Here is a 23,232-nt window from a genome sequence, read left to right on the forward strand (position 1 = left end):
TTTTTTTTTCTATCAAATTAGTTAGAGACAGGCGTTACACTGTGATCTCACCTCCTTGTCATGTGACCACACACCTCAGCTGACGTCTGCCTTTTATTGGGTTGCTCCAGATTACCCCCCACCCCCCTCTGTGTCAACTTTGACCCATGCATGTGGGTTCAGGAACAGCGGATATTATGCCACTTTTATTAGTTTCATTCCGTGACTTAAGTTGAGAGGTGTTACATCGGGTAGAGAAGCATTTTTCGTCAGGCTGCAGGGAACTAATTAAACACAAAAACACGAGGTATTCTGACAATAAAGACGACCGAAATAACACACACGATGGTCAAACGCGACCGAAAGAAGAAAGATAAAAATGACCAAAAAGTTGTGGAGACCGTTTTATTACACCACCCCTCCTCGTCCTCCTTCTCCTCCTCTTCCTCACCCCTGGCAACAGCAGACAAAGCGGGCGGGTTTTAGTGGTCTCCGCCGGGCCTGTCAGCCTTTGATCTGGGCCCGTTAAGAAGAAGTGAATCGAGGAGAGGGGGGTCCATGAAAGGAGCAGTGGAGGAAGGTAATGTCACCAAAAATATCGTTTTTTGTTTTGTTTTTTTGTTTTGTTTGGTTGTTTGTTTGTTGTCATTGTTTATTTTGTTCTCAATAAGTACAAAAGAAAAAAAAATCATATTCGTTTTAAATGGGGAGATAATCTTAAAATCGGGGTGATTAGAGCTAAAATTGCTTATAAGTCCACACTATAAAAAACGAATATGAGGCTATTAAATTTTAGCCATTAAAATATATTTCTTTCCCAAACACAGATTATGTTAATATAGAAATAGTGTTCAGTAGTGGATAGAACCTAAAAGCACTCTCTGTTTTACTGAGGTAACAAATCCTGAACTTTCTACACTGAAGGTCTTGGTAGCATGTCCCGTTTGACATGCTAAAGGTCAAATGGGATAATGGCAAGGGATCTATGTCTATATGGGCTGTATTATGAATGGATGAACTTGGTAAAAAGTTGAGAACTACCATCACACTTGAGTTTTTTTTGTTGTTGGAGTTTAAATCCAAGTCTAGCTTGCTTAGTGACAATGCTAATGCTAAACTCAAATGTGTTAGCAAGCTGTACTTCTCAACCCTACAGCTGTTGCCAATTACTATCTTAGCTGTTGTCGGAAAAATAATTTCTGCAACTTCGCTTAAACAGACTTAAAAAGTTTATTGCTATTTTAGTAGCCATTAATGCTTAACTAGCTTAGCAAAAACAAACAAACAAAAAAATAAATGCTAGCTAACTGAGCCTTCTATAACCTGTGGCAGTTTTTGCAAACCTTAGCTGTGATTTTATGATGAAAAAGTTTATATAACACTTGAAGCATTAATCACAAGCTAATTCTTATTTTTATTTTGTTTCAATGAAACGTCAAAAGCTACATATTGTAATTTAGCTGTTTTACTTGTGTCTTTTAGCTAATAATCAATTGTAATTTGGACTCAGAGATCAGATTCAAATGTGTTGACCTGTAACATTTAGGAACATAATTTTCTCTTATCAGGTAACCTCTAAAAGTTTAACAGCGCAGAGGTTGAAAACTCAAGAACAGAGATGACCTGTAAAGGGCCAAATAGTTAGTGAGTAAACGCTGAAAAGGCCAAAGTGGATCATGTTTTTCCTTTTTTTTTTCCCCCTTTTTTTATATATATTCGCAGCCTCTTGTGCAAATCCAAAAACAAACCAAACAAAACATGCAAATAAGCAAAAAATTATTTTTTTTCACTTCTGTTAAACATATGGTAAAGGTAAGTTACAGGAATTACACATTATTTCTGTCTTTGCTAAAAAAATAAAATAAAAAGAAAAAAATAAGAGGAACATTTAGAGCCCCTTTTAAATTGAGTTAGTAATGGTATAATGTGCCAGCTGACGCAGCAGAGACAGGCCTTGGTAGATTTCACATCCAAGCTCACTGTTACGGTCATCAAAGCGGCTTCACAAATGGCTTATAATCAGAATGAAACATTAAGATGTATAAAGTCGGTTGCCAGGGTTAATTTTGTCACATATGTGGTTAAATTTTTATTTTTTTTTAAAAAAGAGCTCGCTGTAATATTGTTTAAAAGGCCCGATGGCTCACACAAAAAGCACCTCTTTTTATTTATTTATTTTTTTTACTTCAAAATGCATCGTTTTATGTCATTTTATGATCCATTTAGTGGTCAAACTTGAAGAACGCAAAACAGAAATTCAGAAAAAAAATGTATTTAAAGCGTTTTAACTTTAAACTGATAGGAAACACCGAGCGTTCAGCTGTCCGCCTGAGGGGCCGCGCATGAACGACCCTTCTGTCAGTTTCTCTGGCCTGAGCTTAAATCACTACAGCAACAGCAACTCCACAACTAATGCAGACAGCATTATTTAATGTTAATCAGCACAAGTGAAACGTGTCCTTCCCTCTCAGCTCCGTTATATTAAAATAAACAAATAAATAAATAAATCCTCTCAAACTGCGCCATGCGCACGTAACTGCGGCATTTCTTATTGCTTCGGAGTAAAATCTGCCGCTGCAATTAGTCTGTCATACATCGCCATTAGAAGTCTATTAAAACATCAAGTCATTATTTGAGGATCCCCGGGCAGGAGGGAGGCGGGGGGAATTAGGAGAAAACTATCTGTGCCGCACGGGTCCCATTTGGATTAATGGGGAAATATGTAAAACATTTCGTTTTAATTTTCCTCTCACGGTGTTTTGCATACGAGCCTTTTCTCTCTCTCTCTCTCTTTCCCTCACTCTCCTTCCGCTGAAACGCTCATTATTTATGAAAGCAATCTCGACCGGCACATTACTGGGCTATGAAACGCAGCTCGCTGCCTAATTGATTCCCCGTCACATTTTTTTTTTCTGTAAGGTTCTATCTAATCGTGTTAATTGTAATTTAATCTCTCAGGGAATACCGGAGACATGTATTTAAATAAGGCTGCCGAGCGAAGACGTGAATTTGTATTACTGTTAATATTATTATCGCGTTATTATATAATAGAAATGTCACGCACAATTGCGTAGCAGAGTCAGACTCTGATAAATTCCTGTAATCTACAGAGATGTTAGGGTGAAAAACAATAGAAGAGGAGGTTTCTACTGCATTAAAAACAAAACAAAAAAAACCCATATAAACCTGTCCAAATCATTTGCTCCATTATCCTCATGAGGAGGTTACTTTGTCCCTGAATGATGCCCGTGTTGCAGTTTCCCCCTCCTCCTGCTCTGAGGTCTTCCTTCCTGTCAGTGGGTGGGGGGCACCTGTTGGAGCAGAGCAGCCTGCGGAGTCAAGTTGTCCCGTCAAACTGGGCTCCTGCAAAACTAAAGTCACTCTGTTACGCTCTGGTGGGCTTGCAGCGTGGGGCATTCACAACCAAGTGAGGCTAACTGGCTTTCTGAGGGCCTTTCATGCACCGCCACGGCACTCTGAATAATAAAGCTGTTTTACTGTAGAAAATAATGTTTTAATTGCCTTAGAAATTCACTTGAATGCGGCAACATAAAGCCAAAGTCATTCTCACTAAGTAGGACGTTTTTAATTTGACACTTATTGCACTGTGTTGCACCTCATGTGGTTCTCCAGAAGCAGCGCGGTAAACAGGATTGAATTGGAAAAGACAATGATGGCAGCTTAAAAAAAAAAGAAAAGAAAAGAAAGAAAAAGGTTGTTGGGTGTACCCAGATTTTTTCTGTCCTGGATTCTGTTTCGGAGCTGTAACAGAAACTGGATCAGACCATTGTAAGTGAAGACAGCTGCCTGAACGGTTGCACTTCAAATTATTGCAGTTATTTTGTGTATCTTCAGATTTCTGTAAGCACGTTTTGCTTTGTTTTTTTGAGAATTTTCTAAAAATAACACACATACAGTACACAAAAAGAACTAAAGTCAACAACCTCCCTAAATATATATACATATATATAACTATTTAATATCAAAATAGTGAATTGATATGCATTGTTATTTTATGGCAAACAAACAGCTGAAATGTGTGTTCAAATCTTAAGCCAGAGCAACACAACAACAACAACAAAAATATGACCAAATGAATACTAGTAGACATTTCCGAAAAATAAAAAAATTAGTGAATGACAGAAATATAGACAAAATTAACATAACTTTAAACGGTAACAATCTAACATTCAGTTCAGTACTTTTTTCTTACTCTTTATGAACTTGGTTTACATGTGTGCGTTTCATACATTCCACCTACTCAAAGATCAAGTGAACTTATTCATTTTATAACTTATTTGGCCAAAAACGACAAGCATTTTTGGATTGGATATTTTTAACTGGAGCGATTTTTAATGCAAATGTGCAAAAGTTTCACAAGCAAGAGGAAAACATTTCAAAGTTAAGCAAAGGTTAGAGAAAAATATGGCAACAATCTGCATTCTAAGTAATCAAGGCAAACTATACGCTAATAGTTCTACAGTTTATACATTTGATAACATCACAGAAAATCCAAAAATGGCTGCAAATATTATCTTTCAATCAAACAAAACATGTTGTTTTTACATTAGAGTTTGAAAACAAGCTAAATATGTTCATATGGCAGCAAAGAGTGAACCAGTTTTGAGTCACCGATGTGGCCAATTGCCAGTGCGATGGCTTACTGTCAGGGTCTTTGGCTGGACGCAGGAGTCATTTCTGTCTCTCTCTCTCCCTCTCTCTCTCTTTATTTATTTATTTATTTTTTGTATAGACAGGACTGGCATGGACACCGGGTCTGTCCCAGACACAATACATCATACAGTAAAGGGAAAGAAACATGAAAAAGAAAAAAAGAGAGAGAGAGAGCGGGGTTGAGGTGGGGTAGAGGTGGTATGGCGCCTTTCATTACCATGGTCACCAATGGCACTATTAACCATTCGACACCCCCTCAATTATCCTCCCATCCGCAGTCAGAGAGACAAAGCCTCGGTCCTGGTCTGCTGGAGCAACATGGCCACTAATCTGTCTCTCCTCGAACATCACACCCACTTCACAGCCTCTGCGAGTCAGACAAGTGCTCCACAAAGACCCCTTTTGTGCTTTCATTTGTGACTTCTTCACTCCGCTCATTAAGGAGTTCATTTTTCATGTTCCGCTGAAGCTATTTTCGACGAACGCTGCTGTAAGCACACGTCGCCCCGATGTAGAAAATGAGTGAAAATGTTGGCGCGCACAGTTTACTTTCAGGCCTTGCAGTTAAAAATAAAAACACAAATGAAATTGGGAATTTCTTCTTTAGCTTTCTTGGCGCAAAAACGGGAGGACGTTCGTGTGAAGGCAGGCGGCGGAGGTCCCGAGTGGAGCTACGAGGCCCGAGGAACGGACCCACCACAACAGAGTGGTGTTGTTTGTTTACCCTTTGCTCCCTCCCTACCCCCCCTGCCAGGACGTGCTGATGGGAGAGCATTCATCATGACTTTTGAAGCGAGGGAGGGCGTGGGCGCGCAGGCTGCACGGTGACATGATGGTGAATGCGCCATCAGAAAAACTGCGCAGGGTTCATTTCCAGAGGACAGCACTGCTCACACTACGCACACACCCCAGCACATTCAAGTAAGATTCTGAGAAGTATATACATGTACATAGCTACATATTCCTGTCATAACACAAATATAAACCGTGTTTTCCACTGTAATCTTGCACCAGGGGGATGGTGTGTAAAGCTTTTGAAGTGCTCATTTTGTCTGTGAGATTTCCAGTTTCCTGTCCTGCTTCAGACCTGCGGCCCTTCCGATTATTTCTTCGACACCGCCGCAGCGAGGGTCAGGATGTTCTGAGCCTGCTTCAGCGAGGGCAAGTCAATCATGCTGCCGCGGAAGGTGAACGCACCCTGAGGAGAAACACAAACACTGCACTGGAATCGCACGTTTCATACTTTATAATCAGTTGCAGAAGACACGTTTCTGTCAGTATTTTGGGAGTTGGTATAATAGCATGGGTTTGCTTTTTATTTTCTCAGACATGAAACCAGATAGACAAAGGAAGAGTGAAAAATAAACAAATAAATAAAATGCACACACAAACACACGAAGGGCTTGGCCGAGGGACGGCTAAGATATGAATCCCTTCGGGCGCTGCCCTGGCAGGGAGAGAGAGGTGGCGGGCAGATTGTGTATTACCTCAGCAGACAGCCCACAGAGCTCGGCACACAGGCTCCAACCATGCACTAAATTAGGGACAATAATATTGTACACTTAATTGGCCCAACTCCCCTCCCCTGACTGTCCTGAGAGTCACCCGGGGGTGTACAGTATGCAGCCTGAGCTATGGAGGTGTGCACACAAAGGATCAGTGTGAGCGTTGAAGCAGAGAAACAGCCGTGTCATCGCAGCGTACGGGCAGCAGAGAGATGCTGGCCAGTTACAGATGGGTCCTGTAAGAGCTGCTCTTTTATAACACAAACAATCAGGCAAGAGCCAGTATTAGATTTCTATGGCATCATATTCTCAAGTAAAAGCACTGCAGTTTCAATAGATAGGGCTATTTATGCAAAAAAGCAAAAAAAAAGCAACAAAAAAAAGGAATACATGTATCATTATTCTTTTATACTAGCTTTTATTAATACACAAAGAACAATTATTCCTGCTGCTGTTTTTACAGTAAAAATAATTACATGTAACCTTTGGATATTGTTATTTTGAATTAGATGCACAGACCTAAAAACCAGCCTGAGTACAAAATAATTTCACTACTAGTTTTCAAGTGCTTATATGAAAGATCGCTTTAGTTATTTTCTCATTTTAAATTAGCACCTAACATTGCCTTGTTAATTAGTCAGGCTGTCTGCTCAGGGAGAGCATGCAGTTGACTTTTTAACATATACACGGCCTCCTAACTGTCGTTATAGTCATATGTTGCCAAAACGTTTGTTTTTTTTTTAATACAAAATGTTCTCTCTAAAAATGCAAATAGGCATTTCTTAACAGGAGTGACGGTAGACATGCCTTTAATTTCAAAACACGTCTGGTTTTTCAAGACCAGAAATGTTTTAAAATAATGTAGTTCAGCTTTCTTATATGAGAGGAGTGTAGATGATGAGCAGTGCGTAGAAATAAGTGGGGGTGAGGGGGCTCTGGAGTACTTTATGCTTCATACGGCCAAATAAAACAGCTCTGATCATGTCAGGGCTTCAAGATCTGTGAGAACTGTGCGATGTAAAATTGTAAGAGTTTTGATCATCAACTTTTTGAATCTCCCTCAGTAACAACCCCATGCCTAAATACAATAAATAATATTAAAATCTTGTTTGGCGTTTAAGGTCGAAACAAAATCATTACAGAGAAATGATTCGTGATTCTACATCTGCTATTACCTTTCCTTCTTTCTGATGCTGGTCAAAAGCAGCGATGAGCTCCTCGGCCCACTGGACCCTGTCTTGACTCGGGGAGAACTCCTCCTGCACAGCCTGGATCTGCCCAGGGTGAATGACCTGCTTACCTGCAGAGAAATACACAGACACACACCCACACACACCAGGACATTTAGCTCTTTTAGTCGAAGACGCATGTTTCCCAGCATAATGCTGGTCATTTTTGCCCCTTCAGCATTTCATTTTGTTGCGTTTATCTTTTTTTTATTTTTTTATTTTATTTCCTTAAATAAAGGGAGCAATCTTCCTGGGGATGTTTCATACCCACCATGCATCAACTGGTACCTGCTTTAAAAACTGTCATTCTCTCTCTTCTGCTCATTCACACAGTTTTTGTTTTGGCTCAAATTATTACTTTATATTTTATAGAAAACACAACAATGTGCAGCTATATATCAAAAAAGAGACAGGAGGGGAGGGGAGGAAATCAGTTTAGAACTTCTATGCAAGAGATGCAATATGAATAGGAAGATTAAAAGGTAATAAGAGAGGAGAAGATGAAAATACACAACTGACTTGTCTCTGACTGCATGTCCAAACAGACTGAGGTGAAACAGATGGGAAAGAAACCACAAGAACTTCATAAGAGTTCACTACAGCAAAAGAAAAGTCTGTCGCTAAAAAACAAACTGGAAACTAACAAGGAGTTATGTCTCTGTTGGTCACAATCTCACACATACACACACACACACACACCCCCACACACACACAGACACAGCCATCTTCTCCGTTAAATGTGGCCGAAGGCTGTGGATATAATCCCATGTACATTTGCAGATCAAACTTGTAGTGATAAAGTTGAGGGTTATGAACATGTCTGGCGAGAGCGGCGGCTCAGCGGCAGCCAGCGGGAACTCGACACTTTAGGGCTTAGCTCTGTCGCCAGCAACAAATCCTTCAAGGTGGCAGTGCAGGCGGGCTGCACGAGCGAGTAGGGTAAAAAAAAACAAAAAAAAAAAGTCACAGAGGAGAGGGCAGGAAAAACGGGGGGAGGAGATAACCTAGTTGCTTCATCAAGCTCTGCCCACCCCAGTTAACCCATGAAGAAAAGATCAGGAAAAGGTCACATTAACTCTGAGGTGTTTGGTTTGCATTTTCACATCGTAGTAGACATAGTACGAGAAAGCAGTTTTATTGAGAAAAGCATGTTATACTACAGTAGAATAATTACAATGCTTTTGCTTTCATATTTTTAAACTTTTTTTTTTTTTTTTCAAAAAACAGACAAAAACAAAACAAAACAAACAAAAAAAAACAAAAAACAAGAACTTGGCTGGGGGTAGCCAACCTACAGGATGGAAAGGTTTGTACATCAGACCTAGAAACCTAGTAGTATTATGTCCATATGACCATATTTTGTACAAAATATGGTCATATTTTACTACAAGAAAGTGTATCTTTATGTCAGCCCATCTGCGTGTGTATGTATGTGTGTGCAGCTGTTTCGGACAACAAGAGAACGATGGCTCCAACACGGCGGTGACTCAGGTGCCCTTGGTTACAATCCATTGGTTCTCCTAAAATGCATCATTCACGCCCTGCAGCCAATCCCTGGCTGCCGTGTGGGGCCGGCACCTTATTGGACGACGGCTATTTAGCAAAGTGCTCTCAGGCGAATGATGGACAGGGTCCTGGGGACTGAAGTGAAATGTGGTCCCTGAGAGCAGAGGAATTGTTTCTCTAGCTCAAAAAAAAAAAAAAAAAAAATGCAAACCAACAGCTCAGACTATATAAAATAGGAAGTTAATAAAATATTTAACTACAATATTATGAAAGTTGATATTTCATTATCTTCTGGTGTGCACATTGGTTCAAAACAATTCTGTCCTAAGCTCCCCAGTACGGAGCACTGGTGTTCTGTACTCTGCGCTTAATGGGTGCTGCTCCCAGCTTAGGTTGTGCCAAGGTCAATTACTGCGCAGGTAGAGCTTCTGGCAGCACCGTATTATTGCTTAAGCACACATGGGCCAGTAATAGCTACTAACCAAGATTATACCGAGTGCCCACGGCTTGTACGGCACTAATCCACTGCTTTAAATGCTTCTGCTCCCTTTCAAACTGAACCATTTATTTCATCAACCAGCTGTTGTCCCCCTCCCCAGCTTTTCAACCTCATGCACCGAGAGATAAACTGCAAATCTGTCAGGCCCAAACAAATACATACAATTATCAAAAAGGATTTTTGGTCTATTCTTGCCTAAGCTTGAGGAATCATGTGCCGAGTGTAGCTCTGAAGATGCAGAAATAGGATAGACAACAAAATACACACACGCACACACACGCACACGTATGACCCTGCAACACACGGGAGGGTGGAAGTGGCAAACAAGGTCACCTGGATGAGTTTCAGTGGGAAACAGCAAGAAGTACAACCTATACACCGATATAACATGATGTGCAGGTATTTTGTGTGCTTCGATACGCGCCCTGTGACAAGCAGGTCATTGATTCAATATCTCTTCTTTGCCATTTTTGTCCCCCTTCCATGGCAACATGGCAAATGCCTTGAGGAACTGTAGAAACCACGAGATTCAGCTACTTATTTTCCCACTCCCAGTTTCGACTTCTTGATGGATAAAATAACTAAATGAGATAAAATTAATAAAGATAGAAAACGTGGCACATTCATGAAAAAACAAGCAAACCTTCAAACCTTTTCTTAAATAACTTGGTGGAAACAGTAAAAAACTACTGCTCTGCCAATACCAGTCAGAATTTTGTAAATGATCCAACTGTATAGGTATGTATTTGACATTTTAAACTAGCAATGATCAAATGTGGGCAAGATTCTTAAAGAATGGTGAAATAGTCCTTCAACTTAGAGCTGACTATGAAATGACATACCAGACACCAACTTCAGGGTCATTAGCCAGCTGCAGTTAATAGCTATGGTTTCTTAGTATGTATAACGCATACTAGATGGGGCAGTGCTTCCCACTGAATGGACATAAAACTGGGCTAAAGGAAATTTGTTAAGCGTGCAACTGAAAGTGTCGACATTTTATGAGAGCTAATGCTGCCCCCAACGATATGCCGCTCTGGACAGAGAGCCATGGCCTCAAAAACCGGCACTGACTAGAATACAGACTCCTCAGGATGCAGTTGTCTAAATTAATAACATTTACTGAGAGTGGATGCAGACTCTAAATTGTTCCGTTGTGAAGCCCTATATCATTCTATGCCGACGGCGTCATTACAAAAGAACAAATCTAAATAGTAGGACATCTTGAGTGCTTTTAGCAGATGAGACCTCTGTAATGTTCTCCCACAGGGAGGATCCAGAAATGATACGGCACGCAATTAATACAACAAAAACTGATAACAACGGGAAGCAAGCGCAGTTATCAAAGGAGCACCTGGAGGATATTAATCATGATTACAGTCAGAGAAAGAGGCAGAAATGTTACCAGTGAAACCCATGAGAGCTCCCTCCTTGGCCTGTAGCCTCAGTCCCTCCACATCTTTATAGTCGATGTAAACCAGGTCGATGGCCTGCAGGCCAAAAGCTTTGGTGGTGACCACCACCTTCTGCCTCGCATAGAGCAGCTCTCTGGCGTCCTTAGTCCGCGTAGCACCTAAGGAGGGCCGGGAGGCAAATGCAAGAATGCTGAGGTAGAAGAGTCAGAGGTAATAAATAACACTTACAGTGACTCTACACTTAGAAGGAGGCTTTTTAAATAATCCAACAGGAGGGATAAACATTCAAATACCCAGATTTTCATACAAAACCATTACTTACCTTTCAAAATGTTCAAATTTTGTTTGATTACAACAAAAAACATTCAGTTTTATTTTGTAAGGGAAATATGGGATGGATCGAAACAAAGCGATTGTTTTGAAGTGAAAGGAAAACGATACATGCTTTTCACGACTATGAATCTGAAAAGTGCGGCGTGCCTTTGTATTCAGCCGCCGTGAGTCAACATGCACAAGAACCGCATATTCACAGAGAAAACGGCAAGTGCTTAGGCGTTCATCTCTACCGGGGTTAGATGTTTAGAGACGGATCATTTTTGCCCCTTTCTCTTTTGCAAAATAGCATAAGCGTAACATTCTTTGAGTTCATTTTCAAGTCCCGCCAAATATTCCCAGCTTAATTCAGGTCTAGACTCTGACTGGACCGTTTTTACAAGTTATTGTTTTCATCTGGAGGCGAGCCTTCAGCTCCAGTCTCAAGTTCTCTGCAGCTGCTGAGAGGTTTGCTTCTGTATTAAACTCCATCTTTCCGTTATACTCTGACCAACTTTCCGGTCTCTTTTGAAGAAAAGCACCTCACAGCATGATGCTGCCACTACCACGTATCTATCACCTTTGTGTGTTTAGAGTGATGTTATATCTTGTTTTTCCTGCACTCCATTTTATAAATGAAAAGGCCTGTTTAGCTCACGGCTAATAGTTTTCCTGTAAATGGTGAACAGGGGCATCGTGGCTGCTTCTCTGATTAATGATCTCCTTACCCCGCCTGTCAGCTTAGGTGAAAGGTGATGTCTTAGTCTGTTTGTTTAATAATCTAACCCTGTTTAAAACTTCTCCGCAGTATTATCCCAGCAGCATCTGGCGTATTCCTCGGTCTTCATGATGCTGATTATCCACTAATGTTATGTGACAAACTGCTGAGGCCTTTGCAGAACAGCTGGATTTGCAGAGACTAAACTCAACACACATGGGCTTTGTTAACTAGCGAAGCGATTCCTGAAGACAAATGACTGCACCAGATATTATTTAGTGGTGCACATATGCACGCCACACTTGTCACTACTCCGCGTTGCCCAATCGGTATCAAATCCAAACAAAAATATGTCGTTGTTTGTTGTTTTAAAGTCACAAAGGTGGAAAGGTTTTTCCACCTTTAAGTGGTTTGAATATTTTTGCAGAGCACTGCACAAAAAGTAACAGTGTGAATATCTAATGTACTGTTATTCAATTGTGTAGAAATATAAGCACAGAGTGTGACCGACACCTATGCTGGCGCAGAAGTCATCGGAGCCAAACACCACGGCGTCATGGTGGAGCCCGGCCCTGGGAGCGAGTTGGCGGATTTCCTCACACACGGCCTAACAGAGAACAAAATACATCAGCATAACAGTAGCAGGAGCAGCCGGACAGAAGAGACACATTTTCAACATCAAAAAAACAGAAACAGCCACGAGCAAACAAAACAAAAAGGAAAAAATAAAATAAAATCTGTGAATTCATCGCATGGATTAGTTCTGATGTTTTATCAGGAATATATAGTCTGGAACTCTACAGTATTTTTGCAAAACTGCATTTTTTTTCCTTTGTTCTCTCATGTTTCTTTTAAATTATATTTTGACTTAAAAGATAAAATTGTATTTCTGCACACATCTAACAGCATCAGTAGGGAAATATTAACTCTTTCATCTAGGAAATTGCTCGTTAATTTATTGTTTTGGCTAGAAATCTGCTCAGGGCTCACTAAAAGATTGGAACAAAACATAATTAAAAGCCACACAGGTGTTATAGATAAAAGCGCATTAGACTAGCAGCCACAGTCATGGCTGAAAGAACAAAAACCTGGACTGTCTGTAGTAAAGAGTGACATTAAGTCGGATGTTTTACAGGCTTTGTTTTTTTTTTTTTTTTTTTTTTCCCAGCTACAAATTAATACCGCCTCTAGCTGTGCTGCAGCAAGTTTGTTACCTGGTGTTCAGTCTGGGCGAAAATAAAAGCTTTGCTCAAGAAAGCAGAAACAGGCAAACCCTCGTCCCCCTCCTCTCCTAACCACCAACAAAACACACATGCACAGGCGCACACACACACACACACACACACACACATACGCGATCACAAACGCAGTCGGAGAATTATACTGAAGAACTGACAGATGAACTAAAAGAAGGACTGCCAGCTGGTTACTCCCCAAATCTGCTCTCTCTACCCCTCCAAGAAGCTGAAGGTCACGCTGCACTGTTAGGGAAATCTGACTGACTCCAACTGAAATGTCCTAAAGTATTTTCTCGCTATGAGAATATTAAATTAGCACTAATTAAACAATGTCAGGACGTCTGAGGACGGAGGGCATTTTGAGAGGCGGTGCAGGAGCTTTAGATCCTTTTTCTTTCTGGATGTTGTCGAGTTCTCCTCATGCTGATGGAGTCTTTAATCTAAAGCCAACGATGAACAAACAGCAAAAAAAAAATCTCTGACGTTTGCAGTTTCCCTTTTATTTACTCGCAATCTACCTTAAAATTGAGCAGGCCCGCAGCTGTTTCCACGAAGGTGACGAGGCGAACGGGTTCTGTCAGCGTCCGTCCTTTCAAGTTGTGCTGAAACCTGTCAACAAACTGAACACACGGGCAACGTCTCAGGCTACGCTCATTAACAGCACCCACGGTTTTGTGTGACTGGGAGACAATAACGCTCTCAGCAATCGCAATAAATTAATTTACTTGCAGCGCTTTCGACCAATCGTGTTTACACAGTCCAAATAAGTGGGAAAATAGGTTTTTGGTCACACAAATATCTTTAACTCGGAGAAAAAAAATAATTTTCTCATTCCATTTTTTATGTAGCCTGACACTATTTTTGACATTTGGTTGAATTTGTCAGTGTACTTTTATCATTTAATCAGTATTTACAAATAATATAAACAGCATAACACATTATATTAACAGCAACCTTTATTTCACCAGATAAAAACCTCACTGAGATCCACAATCTCTTTTTCAAGAGGGACATGGTGACATAGCAGCACCTTTTACAAGTATCAACATTTACATTCAACCAGAGAAATAGATTTGTTTAGTTTTAAAAGCACCAGGCACTAGATTTTATCCAGAGGTAGCAGAATAAAAGGGGATGGATATGCTACAAACAGCAAATGGGAGCCAAGAAATGGCACAAAGAGTTGCAGTGGAAATGGGCCGAATGCAAATTCAAAAAACAACAAAAGCAAGCTACAAAACTACAAAACTGCGCACTGGATTTCAGTTAAGGGTAGCCAAGTAAAAGGGGCTGAATACAAATTTTGTAAACCACAAAAGCTGGTAAGAGACAGCTTGGAGTGAATATGAATTGTACAAACAGCAAAAGCTAGCGGGGAAATTATGGAGTGGATTTTATTCATAGGTGGCAGAGGAAAGGGGTTTGAATGCATAATACATTGCGAAAACAACGTAATCATTTTCTTTCAATTGCACGCCTTTGCAATGTTGAAAACTCTGTCACTTTAAATTTGGATGCGTTGTTCTGCGGCAACAACTGTAAAGGATTACAACTGTTTTCAAAACCTCTGATAGGATAAAAACGGCGGAGGGGGGGAAAATGTCTTCATATGTTGAAATCCCTTGTTTGACGGAAATCCCGACACCTTTATCACCTGCACCTCGGCAGCTTCAGTCCTTATTCAGAAACACATCTGTGGAGGCTCACGTGGTGCAGGGAGCAAGCACAGGAGAACAGCAACAAAAGCAAAGAAATAAAATATTTTACATTAACACCAGGGTTCCCCCCTTCGTCTGAAGTGTTCTGCTCTACCTTCTTTCAGAGGTTCTCCTCCACTACAGCTTGTGCTCCCCTGAGAGAGCATGCAGACATGTAAATGCACGCACGCACGCACATGCACACAGAGAAGAAACAAAAGTGCAGGAAAAGGAAGAAGAAACAAGATTTGGGACGTCTTCGAGCGTGTTTTTAACCAGCGCATTATTCTGTTTTCTGCGTGCCTCCTCCGTGGCGGGGAACAGGGGCGAGCGCAGCAACAATCAGAGAGCGATGTGACACTTTGCTGAGGCCTTTATGCTGCACGACTCCTGCTAATATGCAAGCTCACCTAAAGTAGGGTTTTAAAACCCGAGTTTAATTCTTTGAAGACCAAAGCATTCCGGTTTTTTCCAACAGACCAGTTCACAGCTAGCCCTGGACTGCCAGTGGGGTTGCCCAAATTCCTAAATCTATCATCTGGAAACACACAAAAGCCCCCTCCGTCAGATATTTCCTTTCAAAGCCAGACAAAAAGAAAAAAAAAAAAAGACAGAAAGAAGAGAGAGCAAAAGCTCAGAGAAGAAATGTCTACCTCCGAGTTCCCCCTTCCTCTCCGTCTGTTCCTTCTTTAATACATCAGAAATAAAAAATAAATAAATATATATATAAGCATTACAAATAACCCCAGGTACATCATGACTATTTGTCCAAATGAGGAGCACAATAGCCCTCACAGTCACCACTCTTGTTCTGAAAACTGAAAGAGTGGACCTCCATTGAAGAGGTTTGGGAAAATAAAAAAAAATAAAAAATAGAGGCAATTTTAATCATCTCTCCATTCAATCTCGGTTGGATAAATCATATCGGGGAGATTTGCATAAATACAAACCATCAAAGACTTTTCATCTTCAAAGAGGTTTTCAAGACCCAATAGGCTTTGTACTGTAATCATCTGAGGTCACAACCCTGTGGGAGCAAGGCTGCTATGGCAACATAAAAACTAACGCTGGGGGTTTTAGCATAATATGCTCCCCTCCCTCGCCAACACAGGAAGGGTTTTTTTTTGGGGAGGTTGGGGTGGGAGTGGAGGGGGTGGGTGGGGGGTTCTGACACTGAGTGTGAAAAGAGGGTGTAGATAAACCCATTTATGTGACAGAGAAGACCCGGACTGATGTGGCCTCGTTGTTGAGGAATCCAGCAGACGTCGCCGCTGGCCGGGCGAGCGGTTTAGGTCTTACAGAGGGAACCAGGTGATGGCTCCACTGGACAGAAAGAAAAAAAAAAAAAAAAAAAGAACACTGCCATGATTACATGTTTCTGTCCTTCCTCAAAACTCTCCTCTTCAGCTATTATACACCTTAAGGGTCTGATTTACGAGCATAAGAGGCGCTATAGTGGCTGCTTATTGTTACTCTGACACTCACAGCAACCATTAACTGTCAATGGCTATCAAAACTAAGACCCTTTACGGTGCTATTTAGGGCAGAATTGAAAAAAAATTTAATAAATAAAAGAATTGTTACAAGGGAAGAAATAACACCTCTTCTTGCCATTCAGAGCCACGATCCAAACAAGCCCTCTGACAATTTTCGACTCGCAATCATGAAAAGAGAAGGAGGGAGAGACGGGTGCGAGAAAGGAGGCTATAGTGGGACAAGTTTCAATTAATTTTCTTCAAAAGGGGGCCAGATTAAATGTTTCCGGCCTGCTGAAGTGTTCATTTCACAGAGGGGAAGCGGAGAAAAGGGGTTGAGGGGAGGGGCGGGAGGAGGAGTAGAAGAGGAGGAGGAGCGGGACAGGGCGCGATTCTTTTGGTCCCCGGTGCACACCAAATAGTGTGGTGGGCAAAGAATGCGCACGGCTCCGAATCCGTGTGAGAATTGTCCTCGAACAAAAGAGTGCGTGTGTGGAGGGGGGTTTACGCCTGTTACAGCCCAATAAGGCCTGTCAGTCACACAAGAGGCTGGAGGAGAGCAGAAAGGCCGGGCAAAAGAGTTCGGCACAAAGAGAAACAAGCAAGTCCATCTTTTAGCGACAAATCAGGCCGAAGGTTTCTGTGCCAATATCAATAAAATAAAAAAAAAGGAGTGAAAAATAAACAAGTGACGGATTTACTGCCCGGCCTAACAAGAGCGGAGAGAATCAGACGCATGCTTACAACGCAAACACACACACACACACACACACACACACACACACACACACGCGCGCAGAGGGAAAAGTCTGGGTAAGGGCACAGACGGAAAGAGCTGTGAGGGACTGAGGTGACATCGGATGAGCATGCATGACAGAGTCGAAGCCCAATGCAGAACTTGTCTTCGTCTCTGGAGGGTGCGTGCGCCTGCTGGTGCAGAAACACACAAATAAATCTCGACAGAAGCGCGGTAAGCTTAATAGCCAGCGTGTAGGTGGACCTGAATAAACGTACAATCAAGCGCATTAGTGTCACGAAAAGAGAGTACTGGGGGGGGAATAGCTGGCAATTATCTGCATCATAGAGCTTTTAATTAGCCAACTGTTTTTTTTTGTTTTTTTTTTTAATCTTGCAATAATAACAATAATAATTTTAAAAGAAAAAAAATGCATGACAAAAGTGTCTTTTTGAAGAGAATAAAAGTAGTGCAGGATGAAAAGCTGGAGCAGTGAATAAGCGAACACCTGTCAGCAATTATGCTGGGAAGAAAGAAAGGGCAGCAGGAAATAGACGTGTTCTAATTAAAACCACTAGTTAAAAACTTCCTGCGCCTGCCACTAGACCATGTATGCGTACATATTAGTGTGTGTATGGGTGTGTGCGGGGACGTTCGTGTGTTTGCGAAGGTTTCCAACCAGACCAGACACATGCCTTTCACAACAGATTTAACTGAAGCCTTTAAAAGGCTATATTAGCCACTTAAGAAAAAAGTTCAACAGAACATTTGCCTGTAATAAAATCAACCCAAAAATGACAAAAGCTCAAGCATTCAGAAGTTTGAAGCATATTTATTATCTTTGAACTATTGCCATGCAAACAATGAAAAAAGAAAAGAAGAAAACTGACATTTATAGTTTTTATTTTGTGGTAAGTGAAGCATATGGAGCTGATCAAAAAGGTCTACATTAATGATGTCCGTCTTTCCTGACCTTTGAGAACTTGACATCCGTACAGAAGCCTTTTATGGAAACCCACAGGCACGGTCAATGACAAACAAACGGCTCTTAACTATATGTATTTATATTATTTCCACAGAATGTAATACCTATATCAAGGTCAGGTACAGTGGCCCGATTATTAAAACCCCTTGTTAAGGCGTCAGACAAGCTCTTGAATAAATGTATTCTTTTATGCAATTGCACCACAATATTTACTAATTGATATTTGATATTTACACCAAAATATTTGGAAAAATCCCAGCCTGCAATTTGCGTTACATTCATTTTGTATGCATATAAATATATATTTTTGTATATAAATATATATATACCTTGATTGGGTATGATTTATTTGAGCAAAATTATCTGAGCCACAAATACTAGCACCACCAAATGTTTCTATAAAGCAAATGCATCTAAGACATGTTTTCAATTTATACTTCATTTTCTTATGCTGACCCAAGTGTCTTCATGGTAATCCATGACTTCCTGTGTTCATTGGGTATAAATATGACACACTGTGTTCTTGTCACTCTTCAAAACGAAAAAGACAAGAGAACGTGTCAAATAAGGAGTACGAACAGACATTCTTTGTATAATTAGTATAAATAAATAAAATGATTTTGGCAATAACAGTGATGAGGTTAAACTGATGATGTGTTCAAAGCCAAAACATCTCAGTGTGGCTGTGATTGTTACTTTTGCAGTTTGAGGGAGGGCTCAAAGTCTCCATAGCAACCATTCGTTTTAGGGAATTACATCTTTACCAGAGTTGCCAATAACTGGGAATTGTTCCTTATAAAGTGCTAAGAGGTTGTGATTAAAACAATTTTGGTGGAGATGCAGCTCTTGAGTGAAGGAGCCTCAAAGTTAGTTATTTTCATAACAGCAAGGTATTTATGATGAAGCACAAAAGCTGTTTGAAGAGTTTGTTGAAACATATCAACAGTTCGACCAGGCGGCGAGAGACAACAGGAAGGATACATGGAGTACAGCAAAGTTCTGTTCATCCACATTAGCTTTAAACTTCAGCTTGTGCTGAAACAACCATTTGTAAATGTTGGAAATCTCAGAGTGGAGACCAGCATTCTCTATGAAATGCATACGAAGGCTGCATATGTAGCTACTACCCAAAATATACGTCTAACCCAGACACAAAACCAATGAAACATCGACTACTAATGAAAGCCTTTCTTTAAGTGTGTAAAGTATTTTTATTTTATCTAAAATGGTGAAGAAAAGAATATTATTATTGAACACTGGAAAAATAAATACATTTTGGACAGCTGGCTATGTAGCTTACCCATTTGGCTTCTTGAATGTCCTCCACTTTGGGCAGCATGATGGCTGGAGGAAGAACCTTTGCTTGAAGAACCACTTGCAGATCGGCCTCAGCTAGGCCACTAGAAACCGAATTTATCCTCACACACTTCTCAGTCCGGCCCAAGTCCAGCTCTCCCAACATCTGAGCGATGGTCTCTCTGGCTTCAGCCTACCAAACAGAGACATAAAAGACACACACACACACATCAATTATGATTATTTTAGGAACCTCGTAAATCTATTGCAGGTTGAAATTAACACAAAATGCGCTCAATCATTTTAACTGTGTGAAGTTATTACATTCATTGTGGATGAAATGAGGTTATTTTAATGATGGCTTGCGTATTTCAGCAACCACTTAACATTCAAAATGAAAAGTATATTCATCAAATTATAATTGAAAAACATGACAGGAATGTAATCAAAGTCAAATGTCCTTAATAGATATGTAGCTGTTTAAATTACTTTGAGCACAAGCACAAAAATAATAAGAAATGAGTGATCAAAGAGTTTACACATCAATTTGGCATAAATAACACATAATAAAGCATTTAAGAACCCCCACTGTGAAAAAAAAGAAAAGTTTTTCTTTCCATCTTACCATGTCCACAGTCTTAAGAGTGGGTGACATGAGAAAATAAGCAGTCAGTTGACTGGCTGAACATTTCCATTTATGAATCAAAAAAGTTATTATTCTGGAAAGATTGGCTAGAATACATTTTGTACTCTCCTGATAAAAAAAAAAAAAAAAAACAAAAAAAAAAAAGACAAATGTTAGAGAAACATTCTGTGCAATAATTTCTTATAATATATCTGACTGTGTGAAGAAATCTTGTGACACTAAATAGAAATGAATTATTAAAGAAATGCTGCTTTTCAGCAAACATGGGTTTTAAATGAATAAAGTAAAACTTCACGCCATTAAATTACTTTGTTTACACTTTGCAATGTTTATGTCTAAATGTGAAATACGTGCAGATAAAATGAGTCCCACTTTGAGTGTTGCATCTACAACACAGCAACATCCAACATTCAGTTTGACTGTACCAAAATGAAGATTTTTGCATCAGTGGTCAAGATAACATGTAAACATATGCAAAATAACTATTTGTATATTTCTAACTGATCAAAGCTGTTTCCAACATAAACTTAAGATCCTTTAGTCTCATAGTAGCACCTAACCCTGACAGGAAATAGTATTCTCTTGCCCATAAAAACAGATGTGTTTTGAGAAGAGTAGATCTGAAACTATCTCTCAAATGTACAGAAAATAAGATTCTGCTGAGAAGATCACAAACATTGACCACCAGCATGAATCCCATGGATACCTGCACAATGAACTGTGGTTTTCCATCTCCAAGTTACAGAGAGGGTGCCGACTGAAAAAGAAGCACCTGCTCCAAATTCAACATTTGAACTTTCAAGCTCCAGATATATACGCAGCTGCCAATATGGACAAACTAAATCCCATCTGGAGAACAGTTTTATGCTCAGATGAAGCTAATCACTTTAAGGTATGCGCTAGATATCATTTGCAATATTAATGATTTGTAAAACGAAGTGAGGAGGGCAGAAGTCAATGAGACACTGCTACACACTGCACAAGGTGGAGAGACTAATACAATATATTTTAACTTAAATTAAAAGGTATTTTGATGAAAACTGAACACAGTCGAGGGTTGCAATCAGACAATGACCACAAACATACATCTTAAATGGTCCTGGAAAGAATGAAGCATGCTACCATAAATATTTCTGAGTTCAACTCAAGTGAATATTTTGAATCTTGCTTAAAAGTGTTAAAATTTAGAATGTGACTGGTTTCTCTGGAGCCTACAAATGGAAAATTAGTCAAATATGGGAGTGAATGTGTAAATTTTAGGCTGTATGTATAATTATGACCCTTTGTGGATCTCAGAAAACCCACAAGACATTCTAAAAATCTAATTTAAAGAATTAGATTCTTGCTGAATTTTGTATTTTAACTTTGGTCCACCACAAATGTAGCAATAGCTTATGGTGGCTCAGAGTTGGAGCTGTGTGGTAATTGGTGTTCTTAATAATATGTTAATGGCTGCATTATTCAATTCTAAGACTTTAGCTACTGCTTCCATTCACTCTTGATGCGTTTCAAATAATTACTAAATGGGTCATTAAAAGTAAAATGTTCTAGTAACACTTACTCAAAATAAAAAGAACATGGAGTGCTAACACATGCACATGTGCATGAGTCACATGCTGGTCAGAACTGGAGCAGAAATAACAGCTTCTAGAATTTTTGTTCTGAAGGGATTTTGACAGATACATTACCATAGTAAAATTTTACCCTCACAAGTAAAACATGTGCCTAAATGCTGCTGTAAATCCTTATCAGATAACTGGTCGGCTAGGTCTCTCAAGCTACTGTTTTCAAATGGTTCACATGACATCCTCCTCCTTACTGAATGAATATCCATGTACATTTTCACCTCATGAACTCAGCCGGAACTACAGACCTGCCTTTATTGATTTCATCTTGCGTTGGCATTGTGTCATGCAGACTCGAGTTTCACGTAACTCTTCAGCAACTTTTAGCTGTGTTTTCTACTCACCTGAACTCAGTTGTTTTCACACTATTTTTAACATTTCTCCATTCTGCACATGAAAAAAAATATGGGCATTTTGAGATGAAAGCCTGAACGCAATTGGAAAGAAAACATTGTAAGATGATATACGCCTTTAAGGTTGTTGTTGATGTTAAATGGAGGCAATGATTTTAAAATACATACTTTTATGTCTCATATTTATGTTTAAATCATCAAACACAAGACAATAATATCAAAGACTACCCAAAGAAACTGATAATTTGTGCATCTGTGGAACAATAGCTGTGCTAACATCTCCCTAAGCAATATTTACTTACCATTGACTGTGATATGAACCTTGACTGTTTACCCTTTTCCTTATTTGCTAATTTTTTATTTGCTTTAGTGCCGTTTTTAAATCCTGTTTTTTAATTTATCTATTTGCTTCAACAAGAGTGGTTTCCCAGTTCTGTAAGAATGTTCTAATAATATCCATAAGCTGCGCACGCCTGAAATGCAAATATATATTACGGAAAAAGACAAAACACCGGGTGCAGTCTCACGTTGTTTTTGTGAGAGTCAAAAACCATGAGGGTGCAAAAAAAAAAAAAAAAAGAAAAGAAGCCTACACACCCAATTTCTATCAGCAACCAAGTGGCACAAGCAGCTTTACTCAAACCAGATGCTGCAGCTGCAGGAATTAAGAGAAAACATTATGGAGTGGAGAGAAAAAGTCCAGCTACGGGAGAGGAAAGAGCTTCTGTGGGAAAAATGTGGTCTGAGTTAAGCAGTTTGAGGAAACAGTGGCTTGAAAGTTGTCAGCTCAAATTAGAAGCTAAACTTTGATATTTTTGCATTATATATGTCTGCATAAATGCAATAAAGCAATACATCGTATATGTATTTTTTTTTTTTACTTAACATATAATTAATTAAATTATTGAGAAACTATTTTCGTGTGTTTATTGTTTAGAATCGGTGCAAAATATCTTAACTGTGTTTTGATTGGTGGACTGACCATTTAAGTAATGCAAGTGTTGGCATGGAGGAAAATACATGGAGGGAAGCAGCATGGAAGGGCTACAGTTCACAGCCTGTTGTAAAAACGTCAGAGAATGAAAGTAAACTTGACTTTAGTTTTATCTGAGCATTGGGGAAGCTGTCAGGAGTCGCAGGACTGAACAGTTTATGCTCTGATCTCCTGGAATGCAGAACTATACTTGATATTCTGAACGCTCCTCCAATATCAATAAAATCCAGTATCAAACTACATATCAAAGATTTAGCCAGATTTAACAGGGGTCACAAGGCGGCTGAACTGCTCTGTGTCATATACGCCTCCCTTTTTCCTTTGCTGAACTAGACGAGAGGGATCGTCAC

At 39.8% G+C, this 23,232-nt stretch overlaps 1 protein-coding gene across 2 annotated transcripts in view; it reads right to left on the reverse strand.

The window, feature by feature from the left end:
• Positions 1-3,974: 3,974 nt before the first annotated feature.
• clybl (citrate lyase beta like) overlaps positions 3,975-23,232 on the reverse strand; it is a 63,643-nt gene continuing 44,385 nt past the window's right edge. Inside the window, exons 3-8 of one of the 2 annotated variants that reach the window (XM_044132162.1) lie at positions 19,269-19,457; positions 13,594-13,695; positions 12,351-12,444; positions 10,798-10,965; positions 7,334-7,458; positions 3,975-5,851 (exon numbers count right to left, since the gene is read on the reverse strand). In XM_044132162.1, coding sequence (XP_043988097.1) covers positions 5,756-5,851; positions 7,334-7,458; positions 10,798-10,965; positions 12,351-12,444; positions 13,594-13,695; positions 19,269-19,457 — 774 coding nt within the window. In that variant the 3' untranslated portion in view covers positions 3,975-5,755. The remainder of the gene's footprint in view (positions 5,852-7,333; positions 7,459-10,797; positions 10,966-12,350; positions 12,445-13,593; positions 13,696-19,268; positions 19,458-23,232) is intronic. The other variant, XM_044132163.1, reaches the window with a different exon arrangement.

Source organism: Gambusia affinis, linkage group LG11, assembly GCF_019740435.1.
Source record: "Gambusia affinis linkage group LG11, SWU_Gaff_1.0, whole genome shotgun sequence".
Lineage (NCBI taxonomy): Eukaryota > Metazoa > Chordata > Actinopteri > Cyprinodontiformes > Poeciliidae > Gambusia > Gambusia affinis.